General features: G+C 42.9%; 2 protein-coding genes across 2 annotated transcripts; one reads left to right on the forward strand and one right to left on the reverse strand.

Moving 5' to 3' along the window:
• Positions 1-4,261: 4,261 nt before the first annotated feature.
• LOC117861566 (uncharacterized) lies at positions 4,262-8,370 on the forward strand. Its single transcript, XM_034745137.2, has 10 exons — positions 4,262-4,612; positions 5,066-5,144; positions 5,243-5,337; positions 6,258-6,362; positions 6,465-6,544; positions 6,773-6,869; positions 6,943-7,050; positions 7,252-7,338; positions 7,717-7,785; positions 7,864-8,370. The coding sequence occupies exons 1-10, from the start codon at positions 4,391-4,393 to the stop codon at positions 8,035-8,037; spliced, it is 1,116 nt and encodes a 371-aa protein (XP_034601028.1). The 5' UTR covers positions 4,262-4,390; the 3' UTR covers positions 8,038-8,370.
• Positions 8,371-20,335: 11,965 nt separating this feature from the next.
• Positions 20,336-25,172, reverse strand: LOC117861419 (sphingoid long-chain bases kinase 1). Its single transcript, XM_034744977.2, has 8 exons — positions 24,926-25,172; positions 23,902-24,276; positions 23,545-23,638; positions 23,426-23,463; positions 22,530-22,676; positions 22,160-22,259; positions 20,971-21,428; positions 20,336-20,753 (listed from the first exon to the last, which is right to left on the reverse strand). Exons 1-8 carry the CDS (start codon positions 24,953-24,955, stop codon positions 20,598-20,600), a joined length of 1,398 nt encoding a protein of 465 aa, XP_034600868.1. The 5' UTR covers positions 24,956-25,172; the 3' UTR covers positions 20,336-20,597.
• Between the last annotated feature and the right edge of the window lie 1,007 nt (positions 25,173-26,179).

The following is a 26,179-nucleotide window of genomic DNA, read 5'->3' on the forward strand; positions in this document are numbered from 1 at the left end:
ACCCGCTAACTTCTTGTGCACATTGCTGTTCTTCCTGAGAGCTTTGTTATCTCTACACATGCACTGCTGTTATCTCCCAGAACATCACAATCACTAAATGATAACTGAATGCTATCAATAGCCAACCAGTCTTTCTTACTTCTTCAGACTGATAGGATTGAGCACACAGGCTTTGCATCTGTATAAGCATGCAGAAACAGAGCCCTAAATGCAACGTTTCAATCCACATACACTACTATATACGCAGTAGTTATTGCCTCTCGCATAGCAAAATGGCAACAATCAATGGTTCACCAGCAGACAGCGTACATTCTACGACCACAACCACAGCCCAATTTGCACACATGAATACAACACGGAAGATGGTCCAGGCCCAACATCATCTTAAAAAGAGGCTACGTACGCTAGCACAAAAACGGGGGCAAATATTTACTACAAACGCTAGCCCAATAAATGGATTGCATGCTGCGTACTCCGTCTAGCAGGTACGTGTTTGCTCTCCGGCCAAATTTCATCTTTCCATAACTCCTTTGTGTTCTACAAAAGAGATGTTCAGTTCAGGTGATTCCGCCGAAACTATTTCGATATGCATATATCTCACAACATTACGGGCTTTCAGTTCAAGCATGGCATCGGAATGAGCTGATGATATTCCTCTTGATTCCTCTTCTTGTGAAGTAGTAGGAGTAAGTTTGCAGTAGTGTCCATCGGGTTCACTAACCAATGGCCAATCTTGATTTTTCTTATTAATGGAGTGTTAGTTACTTCCACGGCGTGTCAACCATTACTTGCAGCTAAAAAAGGTGCTGGTGGGTTGTACCACGTGACAAGGAAGTGAATTGACTTCTCCTCAGTTTATTAATTAATACTTCCTCCGTTCCAAATTGTAGGTCGTTCCAAATTTCAGATACATAATAATATCTATGAACCTAAAAAAACTAAAATGACTTACAATTTGGAACGGAGAGAGGGAGTAAAAAATAAAGTTCCCCTTTCCTTTCCTTGTACTGAAACTTCTTTTTCTGAAGCTGCAGTTTTTTTAACATGTTGCTGTCAATTGTGTGGTCACATGCATTTTTATTGGGTTTCACAGGAGGAAGTATCATCCATGCCATGGTGTTACCACCACGCCAGTAAACTCTAGCTGCTGGATCTGAACAGCAGACGATGGTCTGATGGATAACAAGAAGAGGCTGCAGGCAGCAGGTAGACAGGGCAAGAGCCACCACCATGAACCCGTGTCTGGTGGTGCCTCTATGGCCGCCGAAATATTAGCAGCTCCATTAATCCTCCACGTGTACTACACGCCAAGGCCCCTTAACCCATGCACGTTGCTGTGTCGTATAGTCTATAGTGTCAATTCGGCGAGCTGATGACAATGTTGCCGCTGGATCCCCGTCGGTTGGTCGAAGCATCAGGCGCCTGTTGGAGGCTCAACATTGAACAGCCGACACTACTGTTCGATCTTCAGCTGCCCAGTGCCCAGGCAGGATCCAGGATCCACAGCACAACGGTTGGTATGGTACTTGGTACGCTACGAACAAATACACCCAGCACGTATTATATGAACAAAAAAAAAATTGCCAGGACGGTTGGTGTCGATCTTTATAAGACGACTTGGACGCGTCGCTGTCGCGCGTACATGTATGTATACGTGCTACGTACGCCGCCCTGTGCAATCGCGTATGCGTTGTCTGCTGGTGTGTGTGTGGGTGCAAATGCACCTTTCCTTTCCGTGGCTCTCTACAGCAGGCCTGTGCTGGATTGTTTGTGATGGCTCAGTTTTGTGTTTTCGTTTCTGGCAGGTAGGTCTGGACTCTGGACACTGGTGGGCAGGTGTCAAATCAAGTTATCTTTTTAATCAACTGTTGATGATCATCCTTCATCCACAAGGGGAAGTGGTGCGTAGTTTCTATAGAAATTTCTGTCAAAATCTGCGTGTTTTCCAGAGATGTCCTTTTACAATGTTTATTTTACAGGTCTCGTCCACGCCAGCAAAATGATTCTACCTCTATTCTCCCCCCCCCCCCCCCCCCCCCCCCCCCCCCCCCCAAAAGGAACTACCTATATTCTTTTTGATTCGTTGTTTTTGGACTCGATATAAAGGGCCATCGACCATTATTTCAAATCGTTCTTATGCCATCAAATCTTGATACTCTTTCACTTTTACTGTCTACATCTCTAAGGACATATGAGATATATAGGACTGGACGCCGGACATTGGTGGCCAGATGTCAGATTAACGCATCTTTTTAGTTAACCGTTGATGATCATCCAGAAGGTGGGAATGGTGTGTACTTAGTTTCTATGGAAGTTTTTGTCAAAATCTGTGTGTTTCCAGACATGGCCTATATTCTTCTTCACTCGTGGTTTTGGATTCTCGATGAAAGTCGATACCAGGGGTTTTGACCATTTTTCTAAGCTTATGCGATTTAAAGTCACTGAACGTATGATAGTCAATTGAGGTTATTTCTCATAACGAGCACATATATCTCGCAACGGTGCTATCCTTGATGTTTACGATAAACACATTAGTTCGAAAAATAAACTAATTTGTTCTCCAAAATGATATATGTTTAGGAATGCCTTTAGGAACCGGGGAAACAGAATGAGACATGAACTGTAGAATAATGCTTGTTCACAAATGGGCCAGGGTGGTGGTGAGGTTGTTCACCTCCCTCCACACACTTTGCTGGGCGCTTATGCTCTCAAGTTTCAACCAAGTTCGTTGTCCATTTTGCCTTTATTCAATGGCAAACCTCCTGTCCAATTCTCGGAGAAGTAAACACAAGCGAAGCAACCCATGCTTCTTCACTTGCTTTCGGCAGTCCTGATGTTCGTCTCATCTGCTCACAGCACCACACACACACATGCGGCTACAAACCTACGACAATTATGTTTTGCAGAAAAATAGCTGCATGTGAAAAATAAGAAGAGCATCACGCTCGTATGGAAGTTCGATAGTCCAACATGTGGCACGCAACATTCGTACTCTGATGTGTTTGTTAATTTCTTTCCATCAATTTTGTCCCATACACGATTACTCGATAAAAATATGAAAAAAAACTGATATACGTAGATATTGTACCAAGCTGCTATAGATATTGTTAAATATTCTATTGATCCTGACTGTATAATCCATGTGTTGCTTAACTTGTGTTGCTTCAGTACGAAGCACAGAAATACACAGAAAATAGCTGCATAAACGACATTAATATTGGCACATAAAAAGCGAAGGCATCTCCTTGTATCCTTGCGTCCTGTTTGGTTTGCCCTTGCTAAACTTTAAGATTAGTTCTTTTTACTCCTTAAAATGATAAATAGGATGATTAAAAGTTGCTAAACTTTAGTCCCTAAGATTTAACCCTTTAGTCTCCAAGGAGTTGCTTATGGGGACTAAAAGATACTCTAGATACCCTGTACTCCTCATTAATGCCCGTTCGTGACCAGCTCCCCTCCCCCAGCACCCCACCCCCACCCCACCCCACCCATCCCGCAGCCGACCCTCGACGCCCCCGACCACCCGCCGGTCCCTGCTATCGCTCCCGCCCTCCCTAGCACCTGCCCCGCCGCCGACCCCTGCCGCCCCTAGCTCGCCAGCTGCTCGCCAGGCCGCCGTTCTGCCTTTGTGCCGCCTCCGTACTCTCGCGCCACCGCCCGCGCGTGTACTGCGTGTCCCTGCGTGGGGAGGCAGAGAAGGAAAAAGGCAGGGGCAGCAATGATTAGGGGCAAGTTGGTCATTGTTCAACTCATTTAATGTCCTTTAGTCACTAGATCAAAAAGGAAACTTTAGTCCCAGTCCCTGGAGATAAGCTATCCATTCTTACCAACACGGAAGATCGAAAAATACAAATGCCACGATGTCATAAAGTTTAAAGCTCTAAATCTTTTTTCCTTGATGACGTGCACGGCGCCATGCGCAGACACGACTTGAAAGGAAAATCACGAAAAGATACACATGTATGTGCATGTCATACCATGCCACCCACCCACTCACACCCCGCATTTCCAAACAACAAGCAACTGAAGCCCCTCCAAAAAGCCCTAAAATACAAACAAACCCCCTTTAAAAAAAGCAAGAACAAAAGCCAAAAATCCTACTCATCCACATCCAAATCTACATCTACATCCCCCGAATTAAAACAGCTTTTAAAAGGGCCCCAAATCTCATCACATTCACACACTCCATTAAACTAAGGAAGCTCAGCCCAAATCAAATCACCAACCCACCCTCCTCTCCTCCCCCTACCTCGCCGTGGGGCCCGCCCGTCAGCCTCCGCCGCTTGCCTCGCACCCCACAGCTCCCGCGGCCTCCCTCTATAGAGAGAGAGAGACTAGCCGCTCTAGAGAAAGAGAGGGGGAGGAGCGAGCAGAGGAGAGAGAGGGAGAGATGGGGGAGGAGGAGAGGAAGGGAGGAGGCGGCGAGGAGGAGGCCGCGGCCGCGGCGGCGCGCGTGGCGGAGCAGGCGCGGGAGCTGCAGGACGCGGCGGCGGCGCTGCTGACGCGGACGCGGGCCGAGGAGGAGGCCCTGCGCCACCGCGCCGCCGCGCTCCAGGCGGAGGTCCGGCGGCTGCGGAAGGCGGCCGCCGCCTCGCACGCCGACAGCGACAAGGTCCGTTGGCCGACGCGCACCCGCGCGCTCTGTTGTGTGTGTGCGTGCGTGCCCGCCTCCCGAGTCCCTTTGTGTCCGTGCGCGCGGCGGCGGCGGCGGCGGCGGCGGCGGCGTGTCTGCGGGCGGGGAGGATGGAGGAGATCGCCGCGGCGCGCCTAGGGCTCCGCGCGTTGCTGGCTTGGTTCCGCGTGCCGCGTCGGTGGGCGGTGGGTGGCGTGGGGGCGGTGGTGTTGGATCGCCGGGGAGATCTGCTCGTGTGGAGCTGTGATTTGGCCTGCTGTAATAGTGCCAGCTCTCGTAGTGCCAATGTACTGTGGCGTTTGTATGCCTGGGAGGGACCTTTCCGAGTCCTCGGATTCCTGAATCACTGCGTCATTTTGCTTGCCTGCCGCTGATTGATCGCCGCAATGCCCATTCTTTGCTCGTTTTGATGTGGGTCTGGTCTTGTGTCAGGTTGAGGAGGACTTGGATCGAGCGACGTGCCTCATCACCGACGGTGACGTCGCGTCGCTGCTCCCGAGCAAGACGCATGGTAATTTGAGTTGTTTTGAGCTTGATCTTTGTTCCTGGCTCTTGTCTTTTTTTTAGCTATTTTATTTATAATGTCCTGTACTACTCTTGGGTTTGCAGGCGCTTTTCTGAAGATGTTCTTGGGCCCAGTGAATTTGCGTGCAACAAGGAAAGAGGTGCAGCTCAAGGTGAAGGAGGAGTACAATAGCTACAGGGTATGTGTTAAAGTGTACTATTCATGGTATTCTGGGTGTCAAGTTGTGTTTTTAAAATGAGGAATTTTGGTGAAGCATAAGAAGTGTGCTTGAGGCTGATGTAGAGTTTTGAAATTTGGTTTGCTTCTTGATCGAATTATCTAGGAACAATGCTATATCTTTAATTGGCTCAAAGCTTCTACTAATTGAAAACATGTATGATCAAAATGTAAAAGTTTTTTTTACCATGAGACTGGTACGATATCGGAGTTAATTTGGGAAGCACAGAGAGTTGTTAAAGTTACAGGTCTGTGCTGCTCAACTGACAAAGTAGCTACTTATGATAATTCATTTGTATCTGACACCATTCAGTCAACATAGTGGTCGAACTTGAGAAAGTTGATCTACTAACTAATTTCAAAATGTCCAAGTAATGTACTCACATTTTCCTATGAAAATATGGCCGAGTAACTTGACTTATCTAAATTTACAGAAATGACTAATATAGCAACCCTCTTGACTCCCTCACTTTTCCTAGTGGGATGATGATGAGTTCAGCGATGTAACTCTAGCTTGTCTTGATTTATCCCATCCATCCATTTGCTGAAAAGCCTTGTTGGTTATACTATATATTTCAAGGTAAAGGTTGCGAGACTGATACTGAAATTAGCATCCTTAATGTGCAAAATGGAACGGGCAACATATTAGGAGAATATCGACTGATGATATTAATACTTTTCCATCAACTTATTTGGATTGTTCTATGCTTGAGCACCTTTAAGAACACAAATTAGGAACCATGAACTACATGCATCCTTTTAATCTGCTTATTCAGGAGGAGTTTTACTTAGCTATCAATTTTAGATCCATGGAGAAAAATATATAGATATAAATGCAGATTCGCAAGAAATCTTATTTTTGTTTGTGTCCCTCATTTCCAGGATAGAACTGCCTTACTGTTTCTTGGTTTTCCGGTGATTCTATTGTTTCTTCGACAATGGTTATGGAATGGATGCTTTCCAGCACTGCCAGTTCAGCTATACCAGGTACTGTCTAATGCTTGCTTGTGACAATGCAGCATCAGTTGAATGAATCCTATGATTCATGAAATGCTAAAAGACACTGATATCTCAACTTACCTTTTATAGGCTTGGTTGTTATTTCTGTATACAACTTTAGCTTTGCGTGAGAACATACTGCGAGTTAATGGAAGTGATATCCGTCCTTGGTAAGGACCACTGAAGCCCTAGCATTTAAGCTTATCTGAAGAAACTATGGATGTTGTAGCATGTGGGTTAAAGCTTGTAAATTAGTGCATGTGGCAAACTCTCTGTTTTTCAAGACCTATTTATCCACTATTCTGTTTAAGCTTTTTTTAATTGCTTTCAATATAAAGCAGGACCCAAGGTCTTTGGTCTAAAAATTCTGTCTTTTCTTGTTGTTTCGTCCTCTTAAGGTGGATACTCCATCACTATTGTGCCATGCTGATGGCTCTTGTAAGTCTGACATGGGAGATAAAGGGACAATCACAACCTGATTGTCCACGTAAACAGGTACGCAGTTTAGATCTTTTCATCATGTAATGTATGGAAATGCATTGCTTAATCTGTTTTTTCTTTTTGACAGAGAGGCGTGGAACTTTTTCTGTGCTGGGCCATTATGCAAGGATTTGTCATGATGTTGCAGAATAGATATCAGCGTCAAAGACTATATACTAGGATTGCTTTGGGGAAGGTAATATTCTAACAACAAGAAAGGAAAGAAAAATGAGCTATTTGTCTAGATTGTTACTCTGGTGATCTGATTCTTATTGTCTTGATGAAGTTTTACACAATTGCCATGATTGTGTTACTCATTGCATGACATTTGCCTGTGCAGTCATATACACATATGCTGATATTTGAATTTGTAACTGGAATTTTGCTTTGCCATCAGGCTAAAAGAATGGATGTCGTATGGGGAGAGACTGCCGGTGTTGAGGGTCAATTGTTGCTGTTGTGTCCTCTTCTTTTTCTCTTGCAGGTTTGCTTCCTTCCTATGGCTGCATGGTGAAACATGGCAGCACACAATTATCTACCTAAGCTCATATAAGATTATAAGTTGCCATTTTATTTTGGTTTTCTTATTTTACATGTAATTATCTAGTTAAGGTCATAGGATATAAGTTGCAAAATTTTGTTTTAGCTTTCCTATTTTAGTCATAAAATTGCCTTTGCATATTTTGTAGAAAACAGCTGATTTTTATGAAAATCTTTTTGATGACAGCACCAAGTGTTCTGTATCAAATAGCATTTTCACACAATTGACTGGCTTATGATTGCATCAATCTTGCACAAAGCTGTAATCTTCTCATAAGTCTATGGCCGCTGGAGTACTCATTTTATTTTCCTTTCTGTGTAGGGATTCGAGGGTTATGTTGGGTTTTTACTTCTTCGTACAGCTCATACTGGCGTCATCCCTGAGTGGCAGGTCAGAGACTTTAGCTGTTAATGCGACAAGGATTGCATGGTATTTGATCTGTGTTATAAGCTTTGTGTTCTTTCACAGGTTGTGGTCTGTGGGATCCTGCTGATTGCAATGGCGATTGGTAACTTTGCAAACACAGTTGACACCTTGATGGCTAAGTCCAGGTTCAAAGCAAAGATGAAGAAATCGAGGAGCAAACGGGATCTGGATACATGCCCCTCACCTACAGGTTCATCACCGACAGCCAAAGCTTGAAAAGGACAAGAGGAGAAGCATGAGCATCGCCCGCGTTTAACCAGGGCTTGTTACCGTTGTAAAGCATTAGTGTTTTTTGGCCATCAGCTCCTAATCCTGACTGTGTCAAAGCTTATCATACTCATGTAATCATCAGACAACTAGGTTGCTGATGGTCCTAGGCTGAAGGTGATCGAGAATAAACTCTTGGTGTTTGTTTATACTTGTCCTGAACATCGAGTGGGCTAGGTGTACTTAGGATTGTAAGACTTAGCAAAATTTTCCCGGTATAGTTGTCGTGAGACGTGTCACAATCAAACATGTGAAGTTGTATACAAGCTGTGACCTTGCTTATTCTCTCTTCGATATGGTGCGTGCTTCAATTGTTTTGAAATATTCCTGATATAGGTTTACTCCAACATTTTTCCGTGAAATATCTGTGGCAGCGGTGTATTGGTACTGGAAACACACGATGAAAATGGATGAACAGCCCTGATATCTTCCGCTGGCTATGTATCGGGGATAGATCCTCATTACCCGCAAGGAAGGAAGAAGATAGCTCTTCAGTTAGCTATGTGTCAGGGATAGATCCTCAGTACTTGCAAAGAAGGAAGAAGATAGCTATGTGTCGGGGATAGATCCTCAGTACCCGCAAGGAAGGAAGAAGACGGACTCGTACCATGTAATCCTACCAGGACTACTTCTTGTAACCGACTAGTAATCCCGCCCCCTGGAGTATATAAAGGAGGGTAGGGGTCCCTAGATCGGTAGGCCAAAGGCTCAAGACCTCCTAGAACCACAACAGAGGACCAAATTCTCAACACCAAACAATACCCAAGCGTAGGGTGCAATATATAACACTCTAAACACGACGTAGGGTATTATGCTACTCAAGTAGAACACGCCTCAATTTGTGAAAGCCTTAGATCTTCTGTCATGCCTAAACGCTAGGACGCGAGATAAAGATTTTTGTAGTAGTAGTGCCAGTACGCGTACACGAGATAAAAATCTCACACGCAGTGGCAATGGCTAAACAGGATGTGGGAGCCTAAACGTAATAGGCTAACTACTCCGAAAAAATATGGTCGAAATAAGAGTACGACACACAACATTTATATTATATTTATCACTGAATAAATTTCAGTAGTTCCAAATTCTACAAATATGCTACATAATATATGCATCTCTTTTTGCAGGTCAAGCTTCGGCGACGACTCTCCAGGATGCTCAGCGTACCTCCAATAGCAGAAGGCTCTGCTAGCTCCTAGGCTCGGGGGGCTAAGTGCCAATTACTACTCAGAATATCTCCAATGGCTAAGCTAGTTTCCAAGCTCGGGGGCTAAGCGCTAAATAACTACTCAACGTGGCTTCTACGGCACACATGGCGCATAGCTTGGGAGCTGGATGCCGCAAAATTACTAAAAAGATGACTAGCGTGAAGACTAAAGACCCTCGGATTGATTATTTAATCATTCCAAGGCTTGGGGGCTGATAAACTATACCCAATAGTTGATTTTTTTCAAGATGAAAGAAAACGATTCAAAATTTTATTGACTCTCAGTCTGATTCTTCGATTCAACCTAAGGTTCGGGGGCTACTCCATATGGAGTGCGACTTACGCCGTCCTCCATATCACATTCCAAAGATGAAGATTACAAAATCAAGACGATCAAGGATTTAAGCACACCATAACCGCTTTGAGGAATTTTGAAGATTCAACCAAACAAAGTACTCGAAAAGCACTAAACTACTCGGCAGGGATCTGAAAAGTACTCGAAGGCTGCTGCATTCGACTATGAAGTGCTCGGAGGCTTGTCGGGGATAGATCCCCAGTACCCGCAAGGAAGGAAGAAGACGGACTCCTACTAGGATTCTTCTGTAATCCTACTAGGACTCATACCATGTAATCCTACTAGAACTCCTTGTAACTGACTAGTAATCCCGCCCCCTGAGTATATAAAGGAGGGAAGGGGTCCCTAGATTGGTAGGCGAAGACCTCATAAAATCACAACAGAGGACCAAATCCTCAACACCAAACAATACTCAAGTGCAGGGCGCAATATACAACACTCCAAACAGGACGTAGGGTATTACGCTACTCTAGCGGCCTGAACCTGTATAAATTTGTGTCTTGTGTCCTCGCTTTTACCTTCAAGTTCCAGGTCTGACAATTCCCTACCAACCAATCTACTACCTCGGGATATCCCTCGGTAGGTTGCCGGGTACAAAACACCGACACCAGTGACGACAAGGTCGACGGCTGGTTCCTCGACAGTGGTGCCACACACCACATGACCGGGCGCCGGGAGTATTTCTCTGACCTTAACGTCGACGTACGTGGCTCCGTTAAGTTCGGCGACTCTTAGTATATTATACAAATCAAACTAGTATTTATACAATCACTATATATACAAAAATTTGTCCACTTCCTTCCTAGGATCCTCCCATCGTGGTGTTGCTCGGTGCGTCTAATGAACGTCCGTTGTAATGAAATTCTCCCTCTGAATTTATCACCTCGTCCACTAGGAAGATTATGAGACCTTCACATATTGCCCCTATTCTCTCCTTCTCCAAGAGGCTATGTTGAATATTCCACATCTATAATTTGGAAATATGTTAATGTTACACGAACAATTAAATATAATGAGCTAGAAAACAATCAATTGTTAATAGTTTTATTTTATGTACATTCATATCATGCTGCGTTAGCACCTTGGGTCCCACAAAATTGTGCAGGTACTCACAGACGTAGTATCCACATAGATTATTGCCTTGTTCCTGTCTCAAGCACTTTAGTGGGAAAAAAACAAGTTACGAAATGTTCGTGTTATAGAATCTACAAAATGTGTAAACTTTATACGTACTGGGAAGTCAAATCTGAATGAAAGTTTTTCTTTTAACGGACCATGATGTTTCTTAAGAAATATTTTCCATGTGCTGCGGATTAAAATAATGAATGATATAGAGTTAGGTGAAAATTTAGAAAACAAACTTTTGCATAGAGAAAAAGGTCCAGAATTATTACGAGTTTAGCATGTCTTGAATGTCTTGGTACTCCTTCGGTGGTTTCCTCAACAAATCGAACATAATGACGTGGCTTCTATCAATTATAATTATTAGGAGGATCCAGTCGAAACTGCATACGTGAATGTAACTAACATTAAGTAGGTAAGGGAAAAAAATAAAAATAGATGGTACCATCACTTACTCAAAGTTGTATGGCAGTTATATGTAACTCTTGTAATGTTGTTTGTCCAAGAATTGTATACCGCCTCCAATGTTTTCTTTGGCTGATCCCGTATCTGCTTTTGGTTAACGAGTGATGGATCCATGAAGCCAACATTGAAGTACGATTTTCTGCGGCACCTTTGAATTAGCATCCTACATAAAATGGAAGACGAAGTTAGTAGGGTGACGCACACACAAAAAATAATGATATGAGTCAAAATTTACATATAGATAAACAGACACTTATAGAACCAAGACGCTGATGAGAGAGACGTCAAGGGCATGCTGATGGTACACTTCATATATATCCTTGAATTCCATCCACAGGACTTTCCCACCGTCGCCGAAAAAATCTATGGGTTTAACCCGAAGACCGAACATGAGCCTCTCGTCGGTAGACTCCTTTATGTACCATTCACGGAATTCGTACATCTTCGTGGATAGCTTCCATACCAACTTAGGCCTTACTAGAGGCTTCGCTAGCTCAAAGGTCCATTTAGGTACAACTAGCTCTGGAGCTGGCAGATCAACTTGCCCTAGAACTTCAGCAAGAGACATACCTATTTCTTGCATAAATCCAACAACATGTATTTGTTGTTCTAAGGGTATTGCTGCTACAGTTTGAGCATCTTTATTTGGTATATCCCAGAGCCGGGGGACATCACGACTTGAAGATGACGCTCCTCACCTTTTTTTTCTTCTCATCAGCCTTAACTAAAGCCCAGTCGTAGTTCGATAGTAGAGTCTCCTTGGTTTGTTTTGACATGGCAATACATTTTTTTAACTTTGTTAGATCTACTTGCTTTGGCTCCATCTCCTTTACTATTTTTTGCTTCAGCGCATTTTCTGAAGAACTCCTTGCATTCTGCTTTGGATGCCTCCCGCAATTCCTCTTGAGTCATGTCGGCCGGTAGCTTCTCAGTGGGTTCAGGCTTCTTTGTTTTCTTCTTTTGCTGCCTTGGCTTGGAAGGTGGTGGTCGTGACTTCTTCAGAGGTGCTGCAGGTTCCTTGCTCGATGTGCGTCTTAGTTCCAACGACGGTGATCAGGTAGGATGCGATGGTCCCGGTGGTGGCGACGGTCCTGGAGCAGGATGTGCTGGAGATGACGGTCTTGAGCTTTGAGGAGATGGTCGCTGCGGGGGATCTACAGGGAGCAGTGATGCCTCCGTGCCGGGGATGATGATGTAGCATTTGCGCCATAGAATGATCCTGTGAAGCGCATCTCCTAGTATCCTTTCCCCGTCACCTCCCGGGAGGTCGAGCTCTAGGTCTTCATATTGACTATCAACAATTTTCTCTAGGCCGATGCTAGCATAGCCAGGTGGAATCTCCATGTTATGGCTTGTCTGCCCTGGCAGGATTGGTAAGGCACTCCCGTACGCCACCTGTACATATAACAGAAATAAAGATGTTATTAAACTCTCGAGGCATGGATTGATTGAGAAGATTGCATAAATTATGTATATGTATACCTTAATAGTGATGTTGTCGAATGGTCTATGCAGCTTACATGAGGTGCGTTGTGTGATGTCATCCATAGGGTACCGTTGGTCGTCCACGGGTAATCTTGGCATCTGCTCATCGGGAACCCCTGTGGAAGCACAGCTGCTTCGACGTTGAGAAGGGCTGACGATATTTGGATCCGACAGTGCTCCAGATTGGGCCATCTCGGTAACTGCCAGCGCCACTTGACGATTTATTTTCTCCAGCATTCTTACTTCTTGTGAATGCACTTTGGCTTCTAACATGCGCCGCCAACTCTTCTCTTGCTGTTCCTTTCTTCGCTTGCGACTTCTATACGAGTCGATGTCCCTTTGAAAAGCGTACTTCCACAGAACGACCCTGTACCCTTGGCAACGTCTTGGGTGCTCGGGATTCCCGAGTGCCAATATGAGCTCATCATTCTCTCTATCCACCTTCAACCTCCCAACTTTAGCATCTTCAATATTCTTGATAAGCCTTTAGCCTTTTAGCCTTCTGACGTATTGTTTCATTGAATATAAGTGTCCCATTCTCTTGGCTCAGGTTGCCTCCATGAGCGTAATACCAATTTTTTGATCGATCGGGCCAGTCAATAGTTGCTGGTACAATACCCCGATCGATTAGATCTTGTTCCATCTTGCGCCATTTAGGAATTGCAGTGTTGTAACCACCTCGCCCTAGACGATGATGGTACTCCTTCTTGCTAGCATTGGCAACGTTGACGCAAACCTTACTCGCACTGCCTTCGCTCGTCTTGTATTTGACAAATGAGTCTCAGTGGTCCCTTAACTTTTGGCCACTCATTGAAATCTGGAGTTCGACCCTTCTTGATAAAGTTGGCATCCAGCATCTTCTTGATTGTTTGGAAATGGGTTGCCGTCTTTTTTAGCGCCCACTCTTTCACATCTTTTTCTACGACACCTTCAGGAAGTGTGAAGTGTTTCTTGGCATCTACCCACAACATATCCTTTTGTATTGGTGGGAGTGCGTATGGATCAATTCTATAACCCTTCCATTCCCTGATGCTGATGGGCATGTTGTCCCTTATGATTGCCCCGATCTGACTCACATACTTTCTTGCCACATGTTCGGGAGCAATCGGCTTGCCCTCTTCTGTCACTTCCGTGATGTGAAGCCTTCCCTCCATTATCGTTGTACGACCTCGGGGATTATTTCGCTTTGTTGATCCCGAGAGCTAATAGTTCAAGATTCGTTAATTAGTACATAGTAATAATGAATATAAAACTATAGATAGGGTAAAATAATGGAAATGATATATATCTCGCCGGAACCTTCCGTCACGGCAAGGTTTTGTTCAGGCTTGGGCTCTTCATTGCCATCACCGGACATGTTGAGGAACATGTCCGCCTGGCTACCTTCTTCGTCGGTGTATGTTATGGGCACGTTGGAGCCACTACCACCAGCAATAATCTGCTCCATTAAATACCTTGCATTCTCTTCGTCTGCCCTCTCAACTACTTTAAACACACATAAAATCATAGATACATTAAGGTATAAACATGAAATCATAGAACAACCATGAAATAAAAGAAACTAATTGAAATATACACATGAAACTATACATTAAATTATATATACAACACCTCTAACAAATTTATTACATGAAATTTAGATGAATGTTACATGAAAACTTACAAGAAATTTAACATTAAAAAAATCACGCAATTATATACAACACCTCTTGTATATTGTCACAAAAAATATTCTTAAATTATATATACAACACCTCTACCAAATTTCTACCAAATTATACTAATTTTCTAAGAATTTCTACAAATTTCTACTAATTTTTGAAACATTTATACTAAATTATACTAATATCTAAAATTATACTAAATATATACTAAGCATTTATACTAAATTATATTAAGCATTTCTTCAAATTTCTACTAATTTTCAAAGCATTTATACTAAATTATACTAAGCATTTATACTAAATTATACAACATTTATACTAAATAATTATAAGCATTTCTACAAATTTCTACTAATTTCCGAAGAATTTATACTAAATTATAGTAATGTACTAAAAATTATACTAAATGTATACAAAATTATACTAAGCATTTATACTAATTTATACTAATTTTCTAAGCATTCCGACAAATTTCTACTAATTTTTGAATCATTTCTCCAAATTTTCTAAGCATTTCTACTAATTTTCTAAATAAAAAAGGGCCCTTGCGTCAGCAAGGGCCCCGGCGGGGGGGGGGGGGGGGGGGAGTGGGGTATGGCACCGCGGCGGCCCGTACTATCTCTGGCGGGGGTTTTGGTGGGGTGGGACGGCAGGCGACGACGGTCGGGGCGGGCAACGGTGGGGCGGCGGAGTCCAGCGCGGCAATGCGGACGGCGGCCGGGGCGGGCGATGGAGCGGCGGGCGATGAGGATGGTGGGCCGAAGCGACGGAGGATGGCGTGGTCGGGGCGGGCGACGTAAGCGGCGGGCCGGGGCGGGCGCGACAGAGGACGATGGCCGGGGCAGACGCGACGGTGGGCGGCGATGGCTGGGGCGCGAGCGATGTCGGGATGGCGATGGGGCGGGCGACAGCAGGGCGGCGGATGAAGGAGACGATGGTGCGGATCTTGAAATTGGCTAAGTGTTGGAACCGGGGGAAGGGAAGAAGAGGGGGCGCCTTTTAACCCCCTCCCCTCTTAGTCCCGAGTTGACTTTGCAATCGGGACTAAAGGCCCCCCTCTTTAGTCCCGGTTGCAATTGGTGCGTTTCGCGCGGGAGGCGAAAAAGGCTCTTTTTAGGATTTTTCATTTCCCACCTGTTTTCAAATAGATTTAATATATGTCTTCCACTGGTTTTTATGATGGAAAAAATAAGAACTTTGCATATTTTGAACATGCAAAAATATGTTAAATTAGTAAGTATATTTAAAATAAGTTTGAATCAGTCATTAATTCTATCCTAGTTGTTTTAGTATCTAAAATAATTATTTTAATGCATCACTATCATCAATAAATTATTCAATTAAATAATTTCAACGCACAAAAAATTCAGTTGATATATGTGGTTAATATTGTTTATATTGATCGAATAAATCTTCACCTCAACTAATTTAAACACACAAATTTATATATGTTTATAATATTCAATTGATGTATGTGAGAAATAGGCATATAAAGTTAATGTGATTATAATATTTAAGCCTTGCAAAAAATATTAGATAAATAAATTATTACAGAAATGAACATAAGTCTTCGTATTAGATAAAGAACTTGATCAATATTTGTATGTTCATAAAGATAAAAATAATTCACATGAAAATTACACCATTCAACATTCATAATAATCACTAAAGATACATATAAAGATTACACTCATAACAAGACAATAAAGATACATATGCACTAAAGATTACAGACACTGTATAGTGGACTTCACGTAGTCAATTATCCTAAAATAATGGTACAACATAGCAGAATGTTCGCCCTCCAAGCCATCTTTGCACTTAACTCAATATTCTCCGAAGTCTATCGAGAGTCACCTCCACTACCAGAAAACAATGACACAACAGAAGATCTTCGAATCCATGTACTCGGGCTGAATATCATAAATGAATCTTGAAATAATTGTCCAATTGTCTTTTGGATCAAGTGCCACATTCTTATAATAGAAGTGTAGTGGCACACACACGATAGCCCGTCCAGGCAAAAGATCTGTCCACTAAGCATGGCCCATGGTGGCAAGCTAAAACCAACCAAAAGTCGCTAGGTCAAGATTGTCGGTGTTTTAGACCGGCAACCCGCCTAGGGGGTACCCTAGGTGGTCTTTTATGCGGTAAGGGTCGTCGAGAATCAAGGAATCAATGGTGACGCAAGGAACACGATTTAAACAGGTTCGAGCCGCTAGATCGCGTAATACCCTACGTCCTGTGTGTTGGTTTGTATTGAGTTATGTTGAGATGTGTATGTCTGTTCGGGTCTTGTCTGAGGGGGGGGGGTCCCTGCCTGCCCTTATATACACGGGAGGGCAGGGTTACAAGTCTGAGTTCTAGTCGGGTACTATTACAGAGTTCTACTCGGTAATGGCCCGAATAGTTTTCCATAAACATACAAGACTAATCCGAGTAGGATACGCCCATCCTTGTTCTGATCTTGTCCGAGTACGTCCCTTGGTGGGCCGTCCAAGGCCTACTCGTGGACCTGGGGTGTATGCCCGACAAAGGTCAGTGAATAGATCTTTGCCTGAAGAGGATATTGGGCCAGCATACTTCTATTACGAGAATTAGGCTCCAAAAGGTGTTTGGAATACTATTTTAAGATTCTTTTATGATATTCAGCTCGAGTTTGTAGATTCGACGCTCTTCTGTTCTACCATTATTTTCTGGTTCTGGAGGAGCAGAGGTGACTCTCCATAAACTTCAGAGAAGATTGAGTTACGTGTAGAGAATAGCGTAAGCACATTTATGCCATGTGTAGACATTATTAACTAGGATTGGAGGAACGGAGGTGGTACATTCATTGCCAGTCCGTTTGCATCGTATTATGTGGAAAATGAACATATTATTGTTTATAATATTTAGTTCTTGCATTAAACATAAGATAAATAAATTATTGGTCAAAGAAATACATTTATTGTTAAATTACAGTGACATGAAAAATTGTAGCAATAACCAAATTCTATTTTGTTACACCTACAATTTATTTACCTTAATTTTATTGCAATGACTAAATATTAAAAACACATTTACTCTATTTTTTCTCATACCTAATATTGATCAAGTTTTTAACTAATACGAATCGTATATAAAAGCTATCCATCAAATTCTAGCTCAAAAACATGTATAAATAAAATCCTCTCCATTCTCCCACATTCTAAAAAACTCATTTTTCTCCCTCTCTAAAGCATAATAACAATAAATGAAGGGAGGATGAAGTAGCTAACCTTTGGATGAGCGAAATCCCCACGGAAATGAGGAAAAAAATTCGGACAGCACCTCTCCTAGGGTTGCTTCATCGCCATGGAGATGGAGAGGAGGCTAGTGGAGTGGAGTGGCTCGGGGTTGGAAATTTTAACCAGGACAAAATACAACCCCTTTTGTCCCGATTGGTGGTTTTGTCCTGGCTGGTAACTCCAACCGGGACAAAAGGTTTAATCCCGGCTGGTAACTCCAACCGGAACAATTGTGGCCTTCGGTGGCACGCCACTTTAGTCACGGGTCCAATATTAAACAGGACAAAAGGGGTAGATGGAATGTCAGTTCTCTACTAGTGTTAGATGCTCTTTATTAGATGCTTTGCTTAGCTTCTAAGCCACCTACCCATGGTTGGCCTATATGTACCTCAAACTGCTCCTTTGTGGCGGTGGCTAATGGAAAAGATCAATTTAGACCAACATTCCAATCTCAGCTCTGGAGCTTTGGTCTACCCCATGAAATCATCCTCCTAGTCTTGCTTGTCGAAATCAGCTGCTACATGTTGAGTAAGGTTAAGCTCGTCCGTGATTGCCCTTTGCAGTGCCATTCGGCTCTTCCACCTGGAGCAGTCAATGTGTATGATCTTATCGATTTTTTCCGACAGAGATGGTGGAGGATGCTCAGCTATAGCTCTAAGCACAGCTGAAGCACCCAGTCCATACCATCCGTCGAAGTAGATCACCTTGGGTGCATCATTGCTTGCATCCTCTAAGTAAGGAACTATTCTGTGTACCGCCGTCTGGACGTCGGACGCAAAAATCGTCTGCAATTTTTGTATACCAAATAACTAGTTAAGGTCTATCTCACCCTAGGAACGCAGTGGCCGTTATATAGCACTAGAGTAGAAGTTTTGATCAATCTTTGCTGCTGCTTCTTTCTTCTTCTTTGGTTGAAACTTATTAACATGTGCCCAAAAACAGATCAAAATAATTTTTAATTAATTGTTGTGCCGGTGACTAGAAATGTTTGCGCGCGAGATTTTAAGAATTTCAACAAGATCATGTTGGCGTATCAAATTGTGTAATCCTTGTGCAGGGGGCATCTAGCTCTGCCCATATATAGAACTAGATTTTATATGCGGTCATTATATCCGTGCCGGTGTGCAGGCTCTTAGACTGAGATCCATATATTCCTCATTAGATGCGTTTATCCAGTAACCCGCAACTACTCAATGTTTTTCCCAATATATAATAAAATGAAGGGGTTAGCCGGGTCTTTGGAACCCTAGACTAAAACCCATCTCCTTTGTGTTCATCATAGTTGTCATGGCGCCCTATCGAGGTGAGGCGAGTAGGTGACCCTGGGCACCAGGAGTCCAGGACACCTCGGCGACTAGCTAGTCGAGCTGTTTTTTCATGTGTAAATCAAAGAAAAAGAGAAATGAAAGATAAATGGGCTACCTTTTCTCGCTCAGCCCATTATGAACTATGCAGCTCAACAAGGCAACTACTGCAGCCAGTCATCTTCTACCTCTTAAGTCTCATTTGGCACTGCTGATTTTGTTCATAAAAATATGTGCTCGAACGTGGATGCTCACACCATCACAAGGAGTGCGATTTATGCTGAGTTTGGTAAGCAAGTTTGACCGTGTTTGTAATTCTTATAACTCTGTTGATGAATAAAGAGTTATGCCTAAAAAACCTCTTAGTCTAAAAACCTCTTAGGCCTCGTTTGGAACAGAGGATTTTCAAAGGAAAATCGTAGGAATCACAAAGCAGAGGAAAGGAAGCTAGACTGAGCGTTTGGAACGGAGGAAACGGCGATTTCTTTCCTCTGGAATACTGTAGAGGGATGCCTATTTCACAGGAATGGAAAAATCCACTCCAATCCCTTGTTTTCTCTTCCTTTGCGTTTGCCAGAGGCAAATCGAGCGATGAAGAGAGAGAATGAGGCAAAGCACCGCTCCAAGAACCTGGTTAATCACTTTGGTCGCCCCGTCATGGCTCTCCTATTGCGGCTGCCGCCATTGCTAGCTGTTCGAGGACGTGCTGCTTTCCCGGTGTCGGCCTGCTCCTCCCAAGCCGGCCGGCGTCGATCTACCCCTGCCAAGCCAGGTCTACATGCTGCTGCGTCGCTCGCACCTTTAGCTCTTCTCCCCCTCGCTGGGAACTGAGGCAGGCGTGCAGATAGGTCACAGAGGTAATATGCGGGCGAAAAGCATCATGTTGGCAGCTGACATCAACCGGTGTTTTTTTTTTAAAAAAAAACCTGGTTCCTCAAGCAATTTAGTTGAGCTGATGAAGGCAAGCTTTTAGGTTTTGTTTCCATGTTTTTTAAGCCACAGAATGTTGTGAAATGTTCCAAATCATGTATTTTATGGAAAATGGATGTGGAAAAAAATAAGATCAAGAAAAAATGTCTTGTTTCTAGCAAAAACAAAAAAAATCTCCCTTAGCTAGGTGTACTTCTTCACTGAAAGTGGCGAATTGTCAACAAACCAATCGCATACAAGTGTTAAACGTAGTGTTCCACCTTTATTTTTTTCATAGAAAAATTCGAAACTTTCACTAAACTGAATCAAAACAGACCGTATCTGTCAAAGGACGATCAAGTTTACGCAATTTTACTTCATACACTAGCCTTAAACCAATGTAATCTTTCTTGATCGTCAACGCTAAGAGAAATCAATAAAATTGCGGGAAACATATGGTGCAGAAAGGAGAGTTGATGAATCTCACCGTTTGCTATATTCCCTCCACCTTAGTCCGGACCGAGCATCCTGATGGGACTCTTTCTTTTCTTTTCTTTTCTTTTTTTGAAGCGCATCCCCACAGGACCACCACGCGACAAGGTTGTGAACAATATTTTTTTTTTACATAATTCACAGTACATAGTTGAAAACAGTAGTGGACGATAAATTCTTTTGCTTTCCATAAATAAACAATGGCAGTATTGCTCAACACAGCAGAACGACTGCCAGGGGGAGCTACTTTGAAGAACCGGGATGCCGACCAAGCAAACGGCCTTGTGCTGGAAGCAGCGAGCACTGCCATTCGGTTTTGCCCTCTCCGCGAAGAAGCTCCCCATCGACACCACAACCATTGTGAGTATTGCCAACCGGCCTAATCTTTACTTGTTTCACCTGCGAGCAATTGTTACAAAATCAAATACCACATATGAGTGGAAGGTAATTTACAAACCTCCCTCGGTTTGTAAATTGATTGAGGCAGTCAAGTATCCCCAAACACAAGAAAAACGTAGGCTAGTAAGTTTAAGGATGTCTAGAACTGGCATTGTAAACCTGGTTATACTAAGTGCTGCAAGGAGTGATGTGAAGAAATACGAGTCAGTCACAATACCTTGACATATTCCACATAAGGGAGTAGGAGATGCCAGCAAAGCTGATAGGCGATGAAGAAGCAAAATAGTTTGAGTCTGCCACTTCCACGGACAAGAATCAAGTCCAGACTGCCATCATCATGCTGAGCTTTCGGTGCAATAATTGGAGAAAGTAACCCCCGTGCAGGCTTGCAAAAGTGATTGCAGACAAAAATGCCAAGAAACTCCCCTTTCCTGGTAACCCAGCTATCTCCAATCCTACCATCAAGTTGTACACCTCCCGTAACCTTGCCATCATTAGAAAGTTGCTCATGACTTTTTTCCGTCGGTGATTTCAGCTCAGGATTTGTCCCAGGTGATAAAGGCAGATATTCCACCTCAAATCTGTATTGAGGTAATGAAAGGAACTTCAGAAGGCCAGCAGCAACATATCGGAAGGGACCAAGCTGCAGGCGGAAGTTTTCAGATAGTTGCAGAACTGGAAAGAAAAAGAACATGTTTTAAGCTATAAGTTGACTAAAACATAGCATATATGAATACGGGTAGAAGACAAGACGCATCACTTTCAGAACATCTGGAATTGTAGATTTGCAAGTAGTGTTATCAGTCGATAAGATGTAAGTAAGCAAGAAATACAAATAACAATGGTGGCATGCTTGATATCTGTAGTGCAAATTTTTAAGTCATTTATCTCTATTTCTTGAGAGTAGATCTCAAAAAAAAATTCTTGACAATACAACAGAAGTGATTATGGGAGTATTTCAATTACCCAGATATCGTACAAACCCGCATATCCCCTTCTAATCCTAATTTAGCTGTCAAGACCATGGCTCAAAGTTCTATTATTTATTGTTGTTCTTATCTCCAAGTCCTTTTCGAACCAGCCTCCTTGCCAAAATTAAGCAATGGTTAGACTCTAGAAATTCCGTTGTGTGGGAGCTTTCAGCACTGGGCACACCCTCCTTACCTCTCTATGTCCTGTAGTTTCAAACATCCCATGTAAAATCCCTTTTTTTCCTTGGTAAATGCTAACAATTAAGCCCAAACAACAATTATCATAATCTTGCTAGAGGCCATGCCTTACTTCAGATTATCTGGCAGTAACAAACATTCTATATAACTTCTAACCTAGATCGACAGAATTGGAACCTAGTTAAGAAATCAAGTGCATTACATCAGAATTAGACATCCGGAAGAATGAAAACTTACCATCAGCTACAAAACCATAGTAGGAAGCTGTCAAACCAAAATGAGTAACACCTGCTTGGATCCATTTTACAGCAAACACATCTATTGGTGTGAAACCGCCCTGCAATACGAATGACCTTACAAATTAGTATGTACTGTCAAGTTTGAAGATATCAGATATTCCCTTCGTTCCAAATTGTAGGTCGTTTTGGCATTTCTAGGTTCATAGATGTTGCTATACACCTAGATAGACACTATGTCTAGATATGTAGCAAAATGTATGAACCTAAAAAAAGCTATAACGACCTACATTTTGAAACAGAGAGAGTATGTCACTTCATGGTTGGACGACCTAGTTATGAAATAGTTGAACACAATATAACCAAATTACCTTAGCTAAAGCAATTGCAGCAGAAACAGGATCCTTGATGCCAAGAACAGTCCACACCAACGAATTATCAGAACCAGCAGGTATTATCCCAATGGGAAGTCGAATTGCCACTTCAAAATCATCTCTACCAAGTAAACCATTCAAAACCTGAATTGATACATAGAGGTATATCATTACAACAACAACAACAACAACATAGCCTTTCAATCCCAAGCAAGTTGGGGTAGGCTAGAGTTGAAACCCAACAAGAGCCACAAATCAGGGTTCGGGCACATGAATAGCTGCTTTCCAAGCACTCCTATCCAGGGCTAAATCTTTGGGTATATTCCATCCCTTCAAATCTCCTTTTATTGCCTCTTCCCATGTCAATTTTGGTCTGCCTCTGCCTCTCTTCACAATACTGTCACACCTTAGGGTTCCACTACGCACAAGTGCCTCCGGAGGCCTTCGTTGGACAAAACATTGGGGTGAGAGAGGCTCGAACTTTCGACCTCAGGATCACTCGCTTTAGCTATGAGACCTACGTGCTAGCCAACTGCACCACCACCCCTCTGGTATAGAGGTATATCATTAGCAAGATAAATAAATTTTAGACAGAAAAACAATCCAAAATGCTTCTACATATGTCCAGGGTGCAGTTATGTCCACCACCAGGCGAAGACTCAAAGAAGTGTCAGTGCTACATACTAGTCCAAATTACTACATGTAAATAACAACTTTTGGAGGTTGGCACTAACTATGAGCTCAAAATGGTAGCTTTTATGAGATCAACGAAAATAAACCCATCAAACACATACATGGCTTATATGTGTACTACATGAAAGTCCATAGGTGCAATAAAGCAAGGTATCCCAGTTCAGTTTCTATGAAGAAATAAACATAGGAACAGAGCTCACCTCATTTACAATTCCATCGCCACCAACACATACAATACCTGTAAACAAGAGAGAAGATAGCACATTGAATGGTGAAATAGAATGGAAACTTGCAATAAATGATATAAAATAGATATTACCATCAGGGAATTTTTTGAGGTCAACAGTAGAAGCAAGAACCTTTGCATGACCAGCATATGCTGTTTCGACAACTTCCATCATGAAGCCTGAAAGCTGCACCAGATCAAAATTCAACGCAAAAATATATAAATTACAGGTAAAGGTACTAAAGAAGCGTATTAGTGATCTTCTTCTAACACATATAGAATCTATTTTTCTCATGGTCTTGTCCATGCTGTGTATTTTACAGAACTAAATTGGTAACGATATTCATCTCATTGGATATGAAAGAAAATCAGATGAACAATTGAATACACCGTACATAAGTGTAAATGATAAATGGCAAGGTTTTGACTGAAAAGTTAGGAACATATTACCTTTAGTTTCGATTGCACTTTCTTGTAGAAAACATCCCGAGTGCTTCGAAATCCTGAATTAGGATTCAAGATGACAAGAACTTTACGAACAGCTCCCTGTCTTGTATTTGCTTGGTCTTGCAAAACACTGACAGCTAAGTAGTTGGGCACTTCTTCTCTGCATGAGGTACTAAGGTCTGATGAACAGTGCAGTATAAACTTCCTCTGGGTGAAAAATGAAGTGTTCCGCTGAGCTGATTTTCTTAATTTGTGAGGCAAAAGTGTCTGGTACGCTTGGAAACTTTGCAAACTAGTGTTATGAGAATGTTGATGGTAGTTTCTTGAACGACATGTATTGGAAGTGAAGCATCCATTAATAGAAGCACTACAGGAAACCTGCCATGATGATTACATAACATATGAGCAAAAGAGGTAAGGTACGTCCAATAACTTAGACAATATTAGTTAAAATCCGCAGAATATGAAGCAGATGGACGAAAATGGACAATAGTAAACAGATGATCTCTAAAGCGGTATTTTATACACACTTGCTAAGGATGAAAGCAAACAATTACATTGTACAAGCAACATATCCCTGAAATTTGGTAAGATGTTTGATAACTCAAATTCCAATGGATATCCCGAAATGTGTGCAATATCAGACTTGAAAAACAAATTTCTATGTCCTAAACGTCAATTAATCTTATGCTACATGATGAATTCACTTGCTGCATAAGATCTCAAACGCCTTCTAGCTTCTGCATTTTGACACCAAAAGGACAATAGATATTGCACAACAATGTACACGCAATATATCCCAAAGCTTGCAGCTCTATGCTCATAGGCTATTCACAGGGTAAAATTGAGATGTTCGTCCCACTCCTCATCCATCTCCTTCCCCCAACTTCAGAAAGCAAGAACCTTTCCCCTCGCGCTTTCACACAGCAACCAAATCGTATCGACGGCTACAGAAGTGGGCATGGCAAAACGAAGAAACAAGCAAGCAAAAACAAGGCGCAGACGAGAACGGCGGGGGAGAACTCACGGGAGATCGGACGAGGTTTCTCGAGCTCATGATCACTCCCGGCGCACGGCGGCGCCACAAGATCCGGCGACAGCCTTCCCCGCCTCTGCGCCTCCTCCTCCTCCTGTCGACGCCGCACGGAAGCGGGGCAAGCCGCCGCGAACGTGATCCGCGGCGAGGGCGGCGGCGGAGGCCCGGCGGCGGGGCCGGGGATTTGGGAGGGGAGGGGAAAGCGTGGGGTGCCAGGCCGTCTCTCAAATCTCAATCGAGCCCTTTGGTTTTTTGGTGCGAGATTTCATATTTCTATGGCCGTCTGATCATGATTATCGGCCGTTCGATCTGGAGAATTTTGCAGGTAGGTATCAAGGGCTTTTATTGCATACTGTGATCGTGACGGGCAACAAAACATTTATATCAATACCCATAGCTTTCAATAAAACAATAATAATGTGAAAGTAGCAAAAATATTAAATAAATATTTGATCTAAGAACATAGTTACTGAATTAAACAAATCTAAATAAGCCATTAAGGTTAAAAACAATTATAACATCAATAGAAACAGGAAGATCAGATAACATGCTACTGTACTTTGAGGTTATCCACAACTCACATACAAAACTGATAAAATCAATGAAGATTTTCTTGCCATTAGTGCAGGTGAATGGCACTATTTATTTATTTGGAAACAAGTATATTTATGTTAATCCTCCTAGTGATGTTACTTAGTAACTTAGAGATGGCTAGTTAAGATCATTGCTTCAGAGCCTAAGTTTAAGTTTCATCATCTTCAGCATTTGGCACTTTTTATAGAGTTACAGAGTTGCCATCTAGTTGCCCTTGGCACTGCGTACAATCTGCCGCATAGGGCACATCTCGAATCGAGCAGGTCTTCCCCAATGTCGATGAGTACGGCTGCCACCATCGATCTCCATCTCTGGCGCGTCCTCGCTACATCCTTGCTGACCTTCAGCACTGCAGGAACCCGGAGGAGGCGAACCATGCGAAGGGGGCAGCTATACGCACGAAAGCGGCGACGGCATGTGAGTAACCTCAGTTGTCGACCGCCTCCACGCCGGCCCCGCACAGTCCTCACCCACAGCCCTCTCTCTCGCTGGATAGCAAATCTCGGATGATTCAATGTTCTCTGTTCCTGTTCACAGATGTGCTCCTTGCAGTTCCTGATGGGTAAGATCTCCTATACATTGGTGGTAGCTAGGGTTCGTGATGGTTACGCGGTGAAGATCTATGCTTCATTGCTCCTTGCAGTTCCTGAT

The sequence above is a fragment of the Setaria viridis genome, chromosome 6 (genome assembly GCF_005286985.2).
Source record: "Setaria viridis chromosome 6, Setaria_viridis_v4.0, whole genome shotgun sequence".
Classification (NCBI taxonomy): domain Eukaryota; kingdom Viridiplantae; phylum Streptophyta; class Magnoliopsida; order Poales; family Poaceae; genus Setaria; species Setaria viridis.

What these genes read in the sequence shown, in the direction of transcription:
- LOC117861419 (XM_034744977.2), bottom strand. Translation starts at nt 24,955, where the DNA reads ATGAGCTCGAGAAACCTCGTCCGATCTCCC. An exon ending in CCTCAAAAAATTCCCTGATG is followed by an intron (nt 23,464 to 23,544) that starts GTAATATCTATT and finishes TCTTGTTTACAG; the next exon opens with GTATTGTATGTGTTGGTGGC. An exon ending in CTATGGTTTTGTAGCTGATG is followed by an intron (nt 21,429 to 22,159) that starts GTAAGTTTTCAT and finishes TTTTCTTTCCAG; the next exon opens with TTCTGCAACTATCTGAAAAC.
- LOC117861566 (XM_034745137.2), top strand. Translation starts at nt 4,391, where the DNA reads ATGGGGGAGGAGGAGAGGAAGGGAGGAGGCGGCGAGGAGGAGGCCGCG. An exon ending in CGCACGCCGACAGCGACAAG is followed by an intron (nt 4,613 to 5,065) that starts GTCCGTTGGCCG and finishes GTCTTGTGTCAG; the next exon opens with GTTGAGGAGGACTTGGATCG. An exon ending in TGCCAGTTCAGCTATACCAG is followed by an intron (nt 6,363 to 6,464) that starts GTACTGTCTAAT and finishes TACCTTTTATAG; the next exon opens with GCTTGGTTGTTATTTCTGTA.